General features: G+C 43.1%; 1 protein-coding gene across 1 annotated transcript in view; it reads left to right on the top strand.

Moving 5' to 3' along the window:
- LOC115464740 (vomeronasal type-2 receptor 26-like) overlaps positions 1–13,227 on the top strand; it is an 80,856-nt gene extending 67,629 nt beyond the window's left edge. Inside the window, exons 5-7 of the mRNA XM_030195095.1 lie at positions 1,244–1,467; positions 5,427–5,553; positions 12,323–13,227. Of these exons, the coding sequence (XP_030050955.1) occupies positions 1,244–1,467; positions 5,427–5,553; positions 12,323–13,227 (1,256 nt within the window). The remainder of the gene's footprint in view (positions 1–1,243; positions 1,468–5,426; positions 5,554–12,322) is intronic.
- Positions 13,228–14,921: the final 1,694 nt, after the last annotated feature.

The following is a 14,921-nucleotide window of genomic DNA, read 5'->3' as shown; positions in this document are numbered from 1 at the left end:
GAGGGGCATAATCGAAAGAGACGCCCAAGTTTTGAGGACGTCCTCGCAAAACATCCTGTTGGATGGGTGGAGAAACCCGTATTATCGAAACAAGATGGATGTCCATCTGTCGTTTCAATAATACGATTGGGGACGCCCAAATCTTGAAATTTTGGTTGTCCTTAGAGATGATCATCCCTAGACTTGGTCGTTTCTGATTTTTGGCGACAATGGAAGCCAAGGACACCCATCTCAGAAATGACCAAATGCAAGCCCTTTGGTCGTGGGAGGAGCCAGCATTTGTAGTGCACTGGTCCCCCTGACATGCCAGGACACCAACCAGGCACCCTAGGGGGCACTGCAGTGGACTTCATAAAATGCTCCCAGGAACATAGCTCCCTTACCTTGTCTGCTGAGCCCCCCAACCCCCCACAAACCCCACTACCCACAACTGTGTCGAAAGATGGGTGTCTTTCTCTTTCGAAAATGAGCCTGATAGGGGTTGTTTTACTAAGCTGTGGGAAAAAAGGCCCTGCGGTAGTGGTGGGGCCCATTTTTCCTGCACACCAGGGCCCTTTTTACTGCAGTGGGTAAAAAGCTTCCCCCCCCCCCTCACAAAAAAATGGCCATGCGGCAAGATAACTCTTGCACTTACCGTCACCTTAATGGGTGGTGGTAAACGCTCCTGCGGTAACTGGGCAGTGTACAATTACTGCTGGGTTAGCGCCACACTATAAAAAAAATAATTGTCTAGAGCGCCAGAAATGGCGCACGATCAAACAAAAACTACCACCGCCGGCTGCATTGGGCCAGTGGTAGTCCTGAGTTAGCATGCGATAAGCTTACGAATGCTTTGTAAAAGGGCCCCTTAAAATAGTGTTGCATCTATGAAAGATGAGCAACAAGTAGAAAGGAATTTGAAAAAAAAAAATGGAAAATCTCACTAGTAGAGTGCAAAAATTACTTTCCTAGTTACTTTAATAATGCAAATGATTAAAAGTCCAAAGAGGAATTAAATTGAAAATTTTTGCTGTGCACATTCCTCATATTTGTACATATTAGGAAATTAAATGCATATTGACCACCTTGTCCTACGTAGGTTTTCTCTGTTGTTTCATTTCAAAGTTACATTAAACAAATGTCACTGTTTGGGAGCTGCTTCAAAATGAAAGCCCTTCGTACAATCAGGAGCTGATTCCATGTGCTTGACATTAGGAGTGTATCTCTTAGTTTCACTAAAAAATGTTTCCCTTTTTTCATTAATTTCATCATTATATGAAGAACCTCCACTTTCAGAACGCTCTGGGTGAGGAAGTCTTTTTTGATAACGGTGACTTCGCTATTGGATACGACATTATAAGCTTAACCTATCTACCTGATGGGACGAGGAGTAATGACATTGTTGGAAGTTATAACCCTTATGCTCCACCAGGGCAGGAATTTATCATCTATGAGGAGGTGATCGTGTGGGAGAGCTCATTCACCGAGGTCAGATTTAAGTAACACAAAAACCAAGATAAAAGGCCCTGAACCATGCACATCTTTTCCCAAATTCTATATATGGCATTCAGAATTGCACACACAAATTTGGGCGAGCAAGTTCCCACCCGGACAGTTCCCACCCATCAATTCCCCCAGGGACAATTCCCACCGGGACAATTTCCACTTAAGGCGACAATTCTCATCAAGGACTTTTCCCCTCCGGACATTTTCCACCCTCTCTAGCCTGTAGCTTCTTTCTTGTATCAGGTCCCATAAGTCCTGGCAGTGTTTTTTTTTTTTAACAGCGTCTGAAACAAGGCTAGAGCAGCATACGGATGTACACAGAGGACATATAACAATGGAATAACTTTTCATAGGTAGAGTAGTAATTTCTTATAAATTGTAATCAGCGTGCCTCATTAGGTTGAAACCTAGTTTGGGGTGTGGGGGGGGGGGCATTGCCTCCCCCCCCCCCCCCCCCCCACATGAACTGCACTTTGTATTTATTTATTTACTTATTTATTTATGACATTTAGATCCCAGATTAAACATGAATTAGGTTCAAACCTAGTTTGGGAGGTGTGGGGGGCATTGCCCCCACATGAACTGCATGTCTGGAAGGGGAAAGGGATGTGTAAAAGGTAATGTTGTGGAGGGGGTGAGGGTGTAGCGGCCTCCCAAATGATGTGGAAGAGAAAAGGGAGGGATATTATTTGTCCTAGTGTGTTTTTTGGGTTATGGGTGGGAATTGTCCTCCATGGTGTGGTGGGAATTGGTTCAGTGGGAATTGTCCTAGGTGGGAATTGTCCAGATGGAAATTGGTGGGTGGTAACTGCCCAGGTGGGAACTGATCTAGAACCCTAGCCAGTTAGCGCTGATAATTGGGCCCTAATCAATTATTGGTGCTAATTGTGATTAATTTAAATGTACACGCACATATTTATGCACTGGGATCTGTGCATAAATTTTACTTGCAGCTTGAAAAAGAGGATGTGGCCACTGGAGGGTCATGGGCAGATCGGGGCATGCATTGTTATCTGTGTCTAATTTAGGTGTGAGGATTTCTACTGGTGTTAGTTGGTGTAAGTCCTCGTACCTAAAGTTAGGTAAGGATCCCAGTGTTAAGCGCTATTCTATAAAGGGCACTTAGCATGGGGTTTTTTTTGGCACTGAGGTTTCGGTATCATTTCTAAAATTTGGCCCATTGTTATGAAATATCTCTCTATATAAAACGCACCTCCAACGTTCTAATGAAGCCTCTGTTAGCCAACATTCTAAAGTGAAGGGGGTGAGATCGCATTGTGTCTGCCCCGCCCACGCGTCAAACGTGATGACGTCGAGGGCGGAGCAATGACACTCAACCAATCGCAACGCTCGGCAGCGAAGCGTCAGGGAAGGAGGCGGCGCTCCCGACGTCTAGCCTTCCCTTCGCTGTGTTCCGCCTTCTTCTGACGTCAAGGATGACGTCAAAAGAAGGCGGAACACAGCGAAGGGAAACCTAGACGTCGGGAGCGCCGCCTCCTTCCCTGACGCTTCGCTGCCGTAACCGGCACGGAGGTAAATTTGAAAACAAGAAAAAAAAAAAACAAAACAACCATGTTGGGGGGAGAGAAGAGGGTGGCCACTAAAGAACAACAATGGGAGCGGGAGGGCAGGGGAGAAACGACAGCATGGATGCGAAGGGGGGGGGGGGGGGGGGGGGGGGGGGAAGAAGAGGGCGGCCCAGGCTGGGACATGGGAGAGAGAGGAGCATGGATGCAAGGGGGGGTCATGAAAGGGAGACAGGGGACTTGCTGCAAAAGGATGAATGGAGGCGGCAGGGGACAGAGGAGCATGGATGGGCATGGATTGGGATGGCAGGGCTCAGGAAGAGAGGGCAATTGCTGGAAAGGGATGAATGGAGGGGGCAGGGGACAGAGGAGCATGGATGGGCATGGATTGGGAGGGCAGGACTCAGGGAGAGAGGGAAATTGCTGGATAGGGATGAATAGAGGGGACAGATGGGCATGGATGGAAATGGATTGCAGGGCAGGCCTCAGGGAGAGAGGGCAATTGCTGGATAGGGAAAAATGGAGGGGCCAGGTGACAGATGAGCATGGATGGGCATGGATTGGAAGGGCAGGACTCAGGGAGAAGGGAATTGCTGGATAGGGATGAATGGAGGGGACAGATGGGCATGGATGGATATGGATTGCAGAGCAGGCCTCAGGCAGAGAGGGGAAATGCTGGATAGGGAAAAATGGAGGGGCCAGGTGACAGAGGAGCATGGATGGGCATGGATTGGAAGGGCAGGACTCAGGGAGAGGGGAATTGCTGGAAAGGGATGAATGGAGGGGACAGATGGGCATGGATGGATATGGATTGCAGAGCAGGCCTCAGGCAGAGAGGGGAAATGCTGGATAGGGAAAAATGGAGGGGCCAGGTGACAGATGAGCATGGATGGGCATGGATTGGAAGGGCAGGACTCATGGAGAGGGGAATTGCTGGATAGGGATGAATGGAGGGGACAGATGGGCATGGATGGATATGGATTGCAGGGCAGGCCTCAGGCAGAGAGGGAAAATGCTGGATAGGGATGAATGGAGGGGGCAGGGGACAGAGGAGCATGGATGGGCACACACACACACACTCTCTATCACACTGTGTCTCACATACACACTTGCACACACTCTCATTCTCACACACACACTCTCTCACAAACACACTCTCTCTCTCACACACTCACACTTTCACTCTGACTCTCACAGTCACTCTCACAGTCACTCTCCCAAACATACACACTCCGAGGAAAACCTTGCTAGCGCCCGTTTCATTTGTGTCAGAAACGGGCCTTTTTTACTAGTATAACAATAAAAAAGCCAATATTAAAAAAAAAAAACAATACTCAAATTTAGGCCCCCATGTTAGGTGCTTAATTGTAGCCAAACTTAGGGGCCCTTTTACTAAAGGGTTGGCGCGTGCCAATCCGTAACTACCGCCCCCAGCGTGCGCTATTTCTGGTACTACAAAAATATTGTCTATTTTTGTAGTGTTGGTGCTTACCCTGCAGTAGTTGGGCAGCACTGCACGTTGCCTGGTCTACCTCAGTGGATGGTGGTAAGTGCCCCCTCCCCCCCCCCCCGAAATGGCCACATGGTAAGTGGTTCATTTACTGCATAGCCAGGCTTCAGTGCGCATCAAAAACATGCTGACAGTAGCGCAAGCCTCCTTTTACTGCAGCTTAGTAAAAGGATCCCTTAGGAACCCACTCTTCAGGTACAAATTCAACTAAATTTAGGCACCTAAAAACCTTAGGAGGGAAATTATCAAAGTGGGCTCCCATTAAAATGGATTATTTTATTTCAACTCGTGCTATTTTAGCACAGGTCTCATTTTATGCAATGGGATTTAGAGATATGTGTACTAAAAGGTGTTAAGCCCTTAATTTATGTTAAAAGGGCTACCACATGATGGTATTAAGGCATTAGCATGTGCATTAGTGAATTTTTCTTGGAGAATGCATGGTATGGACATGGAAACATTATACTGTTAGCATCTTCTAGGTGACACGCGGTAATGAAATAACAGCTGAATTAACGCTGGATCACTTAGGGGTCTTTTTTCTAAGCTGCAGGAAAAGGGGGATTGCACTGGCGGCGCATGTTTTTGATGCACGCTGAGGCCCCCTTTTACCGCAGCGAGTAAAAGGCGGGTTTCTCTTTTCTTAAATAAATGACCATATGGGAAGTGAACCACTTGCTGTGCGGCCATTTTGGGAGGGAGCTTTTACCGTCACCCATTGGGTGCCTCCAGGATCAGGTTTGGAAAACTTCCTTACTCTGTTCTACTGTATAGCTTAGTAATGAGCTCAAAAAACTAAATGGACAGAACTGACTCATGTTTAGACAGAAAAAGTAACATTGCATTTGACAAGACATAATCCAGAGTTATCTCAAGTTATTCGGATTTTTTTTCTCAATCCTCAGACACCTCCACAGTCCAAATGCAGCCTAAGTTGCCCTCCTGGGTTTAGGAAATTAACCAGGGAAGGACAGGCTGTCTGCTGCTATGACTGTATTCCCTGTCCAGAGGGAGAGGTCTCCAACCACACTGGTGAGTGAATGATACCGTTATAGTTAGTCACTATCAGTCAGTGATTATTTTTTTCAAATGCTGGCTACTGTGGCTATAAAAATTACAGATGTTCAGTGCTGTCAAGGACCTCTTTGGATTATGCGGTATATAAACTGTTAGATTAGATCAGAACATGCAGATAAAGTTAGTACATATATTTATATGTATTATATACACTATGGGAGGAGTAGGAGAGGTTGACTGGGTCATAACTGGATAGTGCCACTCAAAATCCTACAGACGGTGCCTTGCCAGTCTGCATTAGTACCAAGGTGGTCCAGTCTGGGCAGTTATCCAGCTACTGCTATTTCATATCAGTGTTCCTGCCACCAATGACCACTGCTGGACCACCAGGATACAGGTAGGCCTGGGGGGACCTACCTGGATGCTGCATTTTAATCTAGTAAATGACGGCAAATAAAGACCTGTATGGTCCATGCAGTCTGCCCAACAAGATAAACTCATTTTACATGGTATGTGATACTTTATATTTGATTTGTCCTTGCCATTCTCAGGGCACAGACTAGAAGTCTGCCCAGCTCTGGTTTTGCTTCCCAATTACTGGCGTTGCCACCCAATCTCCACTAAGATTCCTTGGATCCGTTCCTTCTAATCAGGCTTCCTTGTGTTTATCCCATGCATGTTTGAATTCCATTACCGATTTCATCTCCATCACCTCCCGCAGGAGGGCATTCCATGTATCCACCACCTTTCTGTGAAAAAATATTTCCTGACATTACTCCTGAGTCTGCCGCCTTCAACCTCAATTCATGTCCTCTAGTTCTACCGCCTTCTCATTTCTGGTAAAGGTTTGCTTGCAGATTAATACCTTTCAAATATTTGAACGTCTGTATCATGTCACCCCTGTTTCTCCTTTTCTCCAAGGTTTAAAAAAGGTTTGGACAAATTCCTGGAGGAAAAGTCTATAGTCTGCTATTGAGAGAGAAATGGGAAGCAACTGCTTGCCCTGGAATTTGTAGTATGGAGTGTTGCCTTGATTTGGGCTTCTGCCAGGTACTTGTGACCTTGCTTGACCACTGTTTGGAAAACAGGATACTGAGCTAGATGGACCATTGGTCTGACCCAGTATGGCTACTTTTATGTTCTTAAAATATTTACGCACTTATCAAGTGCATAAACTTTGGCGCCTCCCTCCATTCTGAATGTACAACAGCAAATTGGATTAGAGGTTTGGCTTCTATTGCAGTTCCTGTTTTGACTTTGTTAGTAAATCATTAGACTCATGTAGTGTAAGAACATAAGTACATAAGTGTTGCCATACTGGGATAGACCGAAGGTCAATAAACCCCAGTATCCTGTTTTGAACAGTGGCCAATCCAGGTAAAAGATTTTATGCTGCTTATCCTAGAAGGTGGAGGCTGAGTCAATGATTAAGACATGAACACATGCAATTGATTCACCTGTTGAGTGAAATAAATATCATCGTGTATTATATATGAGACTCTTCCTCACTTTAGTCTAACAGCCCTTAAGACTATTATATTTGCATTTATACATTCTGTGTATATTTTTTGATATTTTGTATCCTAGAAGTAAGCAGTGGATTTTCCCAAGTCCATCTTAATAATGGCTTATGGACTTTTCTTTTAGGAAATTATCCAAACCTTTTTTAAACCCTGCAAAGCTAACTGCTTTTAACACATTCTCTGGCAAGAAATTCCAGAGTTTAATTACATATTCAGTAAAGAAATATTTTCTCCAATTTGTTTTAAATTTACTACTTAGTAGCTTCTTTGCATGCCCCTAGTCCTAGTATATTTGGAAAGAGTAAACAAGTGATTCACATCTATCTGTTCCACTCCACTCATTATTTTATAGACCTCTATTATATCTCCCCTCAGCCATCTCTTCTCCAAGCTGTAAGATTTCAACTGTGAAGCTGCTCTTTAAAAAAAACAGTTCCTTGGATGGCTCGGCTTTAGATAATTATAGGCCGATTTCAGTAGTTCCTACTGTTTTGAAAGTGATAGAAAAGGTGGTTTTACAGCAATTGATTTTGTTGATGATGTGAGGTGTCTGGATGATCATCAATATGGTTTCAGGACAGGGCATGGTGCTGAAACATTGTTGTTGTCATTAGTGGATGTGAAGATACAGGGAATTGACAAGGGTCTGACTTTTTGTCTGGTCTCACTTGATGTTTCATTAGCATTCCGTACTGTAGATGTTGATTTGTTACTTGAGAAGTTGAAAAGGATTGGGATGGGTGATGGAATGGAGTTGGTTTGCATCATTTTTGAAAGGCCATTCTGTGCAGGTTTTTAGTGATGGCACAGCTTCACAAGGTATGTTGTTTAACTTCTATATGGCCTCATTGGGTAAGGTGTTTAAAGATTTACAAGCAGAACATAGGATATATGTGGATGATGTTCAGTTCACTTTCAATTACAAGGGGGACTGTATTGGTTGAGAGGTAAATTGAAGTTATGTATGACCACAGTAGGGGACTGGAAGAAAAGTAATAGAGTAGCTTTAAATGTAAGTACGTCTGAACTGATGATTTTTAAAAAAGATGAAGAGTTACTTCAGTGCCACTCTGTGCGGGTGGGTAAGGTTGACTTGCCTGTGAGAGATGGTATGTGTGCATTAGGTGTTATTTTGGATTCTCAGTTGTCTATGAAAGATCAGATTTTAAGTATAGTGAAGTCTGCTTTCTTTCTCTTCCACTAGTTGATCAGATTGAAGCCTACGTTATCTAGTTGTGATTTTAGGTCCAGAGTCTGGTAATTTCTCAGATAGATTTCTGCAATGCGCTGTATCTGGGAATGAAGAAATGTAGGATGCAGGCATTGCAGACTATCCAGAATGCTACAGCCAGGTTGTTGGCCGGAATATCTCGGTCTAAACATGTGTCGCCAGTGATTCAATCGCTGCGTTGGTTACCAATTTCATCTCATGTACAAGAAGCCACACTGCAACACTAGAGAAAGAGAAATCAAAACAGCACTCTGCAAAATATAAAGAAAGCAGTGTAAACTTACTGTAAAACTGACATTTTCCATTCAGTGAATTAAAAATAAATTTTTTCTTTCTACCTTTGTTGTTTGGTCATTTTGTTTTCTTTTTCCCATCATGTTTGTCTCAGTCTCCAGTTTCTGGCTTTTCCTAACTTTCTTCACATGATCTCCAGTTCATCTGCCACTTCTCTCCCTTCCTGCCTTTTTCACTTTCTCTCCTATATCCACCTCTGAATTGATCTTTTCCTTTCAGCTTTCCTTCATTTCATTTTCTGCCTCTTAGTCTTCATTCATTTTTACTACTCAGTCTTCAATCTTCCTTTTTATTTTTAACCACATCTGCCTACAGTTTTTATCTCCCTTACTCCAGCCCTCCTATTCTTCATCCTATTATTTCATAGTTTGTTTGTTTTTGCTATCCCCTCTCTTCCATCACTGTCTCTTTCCTCTCTTCTGTATAGCACCCTTTTTCTATTTTCACTCCTCTGACCAATATATTCTCTTTTGTTTTCTCTTACCCCCCTCCATCCAGGATGTCCTCTTTCCCTCACTTCCATCCAGCATCTCTCCCTGACACCTTACTCCCCCCTTGTATGCAGCATTCCTCCTTGTCCTTCTCTCCTTTCCATATCAGCATCTCCCCTATATCCCTACTCCTCCCTTGTCCAGCATACCCCTTCTTGGTCCTCATCCCTGAATAATGTCCAGTACCCCCCTCTGTTTTTTTATTCCCCCTTGTCCAGCATCTCCCCCGTCTTCCTACTCACCTCATGTCTAGCATCCTCCAATATTCCCTCCCTCTTCCAACCAAGCCAGCAATTGCCCTCACTCAACCCCTTTAGAGGCCTATCCCCTTCCATCCAGCTGGATGGAGTGTTAGGGAGAGATGTTGGAGGGGGGTGAGAGAAAACAAGAGAGAATATACTGGGCAGAGGAGTGAAAATAGAAAGAGGGTGCTGTACAGTAGGGAGGAAAGAGGTGCTGGAAAAGGGGGGAGAGTTAGCAAAAAAAAAAAACCTGTGAAATAATAGGATGCCCCTCTCTCCCCCCTTCCATCTAGTGTCTGCCCCTAACCCTCTTCCACCTAGTGTGTGCCTCCTCTACTTTTTACAGCCTATACTCGTTCCCCTTCCATCCAATGTCTGTCCCCTTTCTCCCTTCTCTCTCCCTATTTTCCAGAGTCTACCCCTTCTCTTCCACTTTCCTTTCACCATCTGTCCCCTTTCTAACCCATCTCACTGACTCTTCCTTCCAGCACCTGCCCCTTCTCTCTGACCATTCCTTCTAGTATTTGTCCCCTCTATTCCTCCTTCCAACCAGCACCTGTCCCTTCCCACTCTCCATTCAGTAACTGTCTCTTCCAGATCTTTCTCCTCCCCTTCTTTCTGACTCTTTCTTTCAAGATCCCATCCAGCCCCTCTCTTCCTCCTTCCAACCAGCACGTGTCCCTTCCCTTTCTCACTCTGACCCTCCCATCCAGCTCCTGTCCCCTCTGCCATCTTCCGATTGGCTTCACCCTCTCTTCTGCCCGTCTCTCCCGTCTGTGGTCACTTTTTACTTCCCGAAGCGTTCTCCCTCCGGCACCGGCGATTATCAGTGAGCCTGCCAGTGTCGGGGCTTCTGCTTCTCCTCCTCAGGCGCGCGTCCCACCTCTGCGCAAAACAGGAAGTTGCTTAGAGTGGGCGGGATGCGCCTGAGGAGGAGAAGCAGAAGCCCCGACACTGGCAGGCTCACTGATAATCGCCGGTGCTGGAGGGAGAACGCTTCGGGAAGTAAAAGTGACCTCGCGGACGGGAGAGCGTGGGCAGAAGAAGAGGTAGGAAAAGAAGATTAAACAAGACTCGGGAGGGAGCAGAAAAAAAATATTGAGTTGAGGCGCATAGGCGCCACTTTTTTAAACAGCTGTTTAGGGGAGCGACCGCTCCCCCTGTGCCCCACCTGGCTACGCTTCTGGAGGCAGGCACATAGGATCCCTTAGGAAAAGGTGGAGTTAGTGGTTACTGAGGAAGGACAGACTGGATGGGACATTTGGCCCTTATCTGTCATCATGTTTCTATGAGTACTGTGAAATATGCCTCCTCTCAAGAAGCATTCAAATTGAAACCCACCAAAATGACCAATGTGGGGACTGCCAATTATACAACTTCATTCAGTGTCCCAAACATCAAAAACTTTATATCAGATACCATGTAACTGCAATAGACTGCACAATGTATTTATTATTTTATTTGGGGATCATCAGATCTAACTGCAGCACAACTCATATGAACAATTTTGTTCTTTCTTTTCAGAAAAAATACCTCAGTGGCATTAATGTACAGGAGGTGAGCCTTTTTCAAATGAAGGAAAACTCTGGAATGGGAGGATATAGGATGAACTTAAGAGGAAATAGGCTTAGGAGGAATCTAGGATAATATTCTTTCATGGAAAGGGTAGTGGATGCATGGAATGGCCACCCGGTGGAGGTCGTAGAGACAAGGACTATGTCAGAATTTAAGAAAGCACGGGGCAGGCACATAGGATCCCTTAGGAAAAGGAGGAGTTAGTGGTTACTGAGGAAGGACAGACTGGATGGGCCAGTTGGCCCTTATCTGTCATCATGTTTCTATGAGTACTGTGAAATATGCCTCCACTCAAGAAGCGGCATTCTCAAGTGCTGGTCCATAGGTTTGTAACAATTTACCTGTTTTTTTAAGACTGTGCAGAAGTATGGAACTATTCTGCAAGGATTTGAAAACACACGTGTTTGTAAAGACATGGGGTTGATTCCCTTGTTAAGGACTTGTTAAGAGTATTTTCTGTTTTTGTGATTTTATTATGTATGTAATCATGTGATTTGCTTAGTTGTAGGCGGAATAGAAATTTCTAAATAAATAATTAACAATTGGGAAAATTGTGAAGAGATACAATTCAAGGGTTGTTGTAGAAACATCTCCACATATAAAAAAGTGGTATTTGCATGAATAGATTACAGACACGTGTAAATGGTGAATTTAGAGAGCCACTATTTTAGGGTTATCATATGGCTCCAGAAAAAGGAGGACAGATTGAGCCAGTCTGGGTTTTACTTCCATTGCTTTCAATGGAAGCAGAACCCGGACTGTATCAATGTGTCCTCCTTTTTCTGGAGCCATATGGTAACCCTACACTAGTTACATCTGGAGAAACACACTATACAATATGTACATATATATATACACATGCACCTACACATGGGGACATTTCTCTGTTGAGTTTTACAACAGCTCAAAGACATGCACACATTTTTTTTTAAAAATGCTCATTTTGGCCAGCAAATATGCATGCACTCCTGCGTATGCATATAGGTATTTTCCAAAAGCCTCCACATTTGGCAGAGCCTTTTGTAAAAAACAAAAAAAACAAAAACGCTGCTGGAATTGAGCAAGTCCCAACCTGGACATCAAAGTTGCAATCTCATTGTTCTGTTTAAAATGGGTTTTCACATGTTCTAGTGGTACAGCCTAATGTATAATCCATGACTATGAACTGAACGCTACCTGCAAACCTAATCACACCTCTATTTTGTGAGAGATACGGAATCCATAAAAAGCTTACATTTCAGGTGCAAGCACATCTAACATAATATATGATTTGATTTGCATTTTAAGCTCTTTGTACATTACTTGTTTAGTATTTGGCATAGCCTGTTAAATATTAAATACATGTTTCAAAATGAATTATAAGAGAAAAGTGTTCATTAACTGTTTTGTAAATGATGCTATTTGTGAGATAATATTTTTCATTCTCAGAAATGGATACCTGTACAAGATGCCTGGAGGACCAATGGCCCAACCAGAAGAGAGACGCCTGCATCCCAAAAGTGATAACTTTCCTATCCAATGAAGAGTCTTTGGGGATAACTTTGACTTTGATCAGCATTTTCTTCTTTCTCATCACTGCTTCTATTTTGGGAATCTTTATTCATTACCAAGACACTCCTATAGTGAAAGCCAACAACCGAGACCTTAGTTACATTCTTCTCATCTCCCTCATGCTCTGCTTCCTCTGTTCCTTGATATTCATTGGCCGTCCTGAAAAGGTGACCTGTATTCTCAGACAGACTGTCTTTGGGATCATTTTCTCCATTTCCCTCTCTTCTGTATTGGCAAAAACCTTCACTGTGGTGATGGCCTTCCAAGCCACCAAACCAGGAAGCAAGCTTCAGAAATGGATGGGTTCCAGGGTCTCAAACTCTATAGTCCTTTCCTGTTCCCTTATTCAAACTGTTCTGTGTCTTGTCTGGTTATTCACTGCTCCCCCGTTCCCATATCTGAATATGAAATCAGAAGTTGGAACAATATTAATTGAATGTAATGAAGGGTCAATAGTTGCATTTTACTGTGTTCTGGGATATCTAGGATTTCTGGCTGGTATCAGTTTCATAGTAGCTTTCCTAGCAAGAAATCTACCTTACAGTTTCAATGAAGCCAAGTACATCACCTTCAGCATGCTGGTGTTCTGCAGCGTCTGGGTCTCCTTCATCCCAACATATCTGAGCACCAAGGGCAAATACATGGTGGCAGTGGAGATATTTGCTATTCTGGCCTCCAGTGCTGGACTTCTGAGCTGTATCTTTTTCCCTAAGTGCTACATTATTCTGCTGAGACCTGAAAGGAACAGCAGGAAATACCTAACAAAAAACTTGAATCATTAATATTTGTGCAAATGATGTCCAACAAGTAGCTAGAATGTTAAATAACTCCATGTCCAATTATATGTTCTTTTCCTAGAAAGTAGATCTCTGGCCGAGGTCATACTCAGTTTCACATCTAGCCCAGTATCCTGCTTCCAACAGTGGCCAATCCAGGTCACAAGTACCTGACAGAATCCCAAATAGTAGCAAGATTCTGTGCTACCAATCCCAGGGCAAGCAGTGGCTTCTCCATGTCCATCTTAATCTCAATAGCTTCCTCCAGGAACTTGTCCAAACCTTTTTTTTAAATCCAGTTACACTAAGCGCTGTTACTACATCCTCTGGCAACAAATTTTCATTTAACTATTTGTTGAGTGAAAAAAATATTTCCTCCTATATATTAAGGGGCCTTTCTACTAAATTCCAGTAAAATCTGCATTTACTGCTTCTTAGGGTGACATATATTGGGGGCGTTACAGGGGCCATGTTAAATTTGCACAGAGCCACTTAGCATCTTATTTGCACTGTGCTAATTGCAAAAATGCCTTTCATGGCCATTCTCCACTCATCAATTGTCCCCTAACGCAAACAAATACGTAACTCATTGTTTACAGTGCATTAATTGCAAAAATACCACAAAACCCTTTAACGTGGCGGTGCGGTATCAGTTACCATGCACATTAAGAGCACACAATTTTTGGTGGCCTTTATTCGTAGAATTCAGAGGTAAGTGTCATTAGCTGTTGACATATAAATTAATAAGCTGCTATTGTACATTCATTTCAACAATTATCTTCTGGTAAAAACATAAGAACATAAGAATTGTCATACTGGGTCAGACCAAAGATCCATCAAGACCAGTATCCTATTCCTAAAGTGGCCAATCTAGGTTATAAGTTCTTAGCAAGATCCCAAAAGAGTAAAAAACAGATTTTATTCTGCTTATCCTAGAAATAAGCAGTGGATATTTGGAAGTCCATCTTAATAATGGCTTATGGATTTTTCTTTCAGGAAATTATCAAACCTTATTTAAACCCTGCTGAGCTAACTGCTTTTACCACATTTTACCATATGTTGAGGGAAGAAATATTTGAATTTTCATAAACAGGTCAACAGATGGTTATTTCAAACTTAAAGTGGTTGATAAAACTGTTGGGAAAGGGAGGTGGCCAGTCCAGGAGGATATTAGGAGAATTTCCGATTACTTTTTATTAGGTTTAGGATGGTTGGTTTTTTTTTTTTTTTTTTAATGTGAATAATGCTTTCTTTTTACATTGTTATTTTCATGTGCCATACTTGATAATTGTTTTGATTTAAGGCATTTAATTAAATTGAAATAAATAATAAATAAAATAATCTAAAATAAAAAAAATCTTAGGGACCAGGATTGTACACCTCTGCTCTAACCAGAATGCTGTATGATGTCACTTCCTGCCAAGCTTTCCTCCTCTACATAGACTGGACATTAGCTATACTCAACAATTCTCCCGTATCTCAAGTTTCCATAGCTCAGTCTCCAGAAGTCCTCCTTCCCATAGACCTCTCTTCCTCCAGTCTTTAGCTTTAGTTTGTACAGTATAGTATTGTATATTTCAAAACAGAAAAAATGGAACATAAAAAAAAGTGACCCAGGTGATAGGATGACAGGTTATCCAAAAGAAATGGAGCCGGCTAAGGTTTTATTTGAAAGTTGCCTCTTTATGCTATAAATTGTA

The sequence above is a fragment of the Microcaecilia unicolor genome, chromosome 3 (genome assembly GCF_901765095.1).
Source record: "Microcaecilia unicolor chromosome 3, aMicUni1.1, whole genome shotgun sequence".
NCBI classification, from domain to species: Eukaryota; Metazoa; Chordata; class Amphibia; order Gymnophiona; family Siphonopidae; genus Microcaecilia; species Microcaecilia unicolor.
Note: the sequence above shows the minus strand (reverse complement) of the source record. Positions and strands in the feature narration are given on the sequence as shown.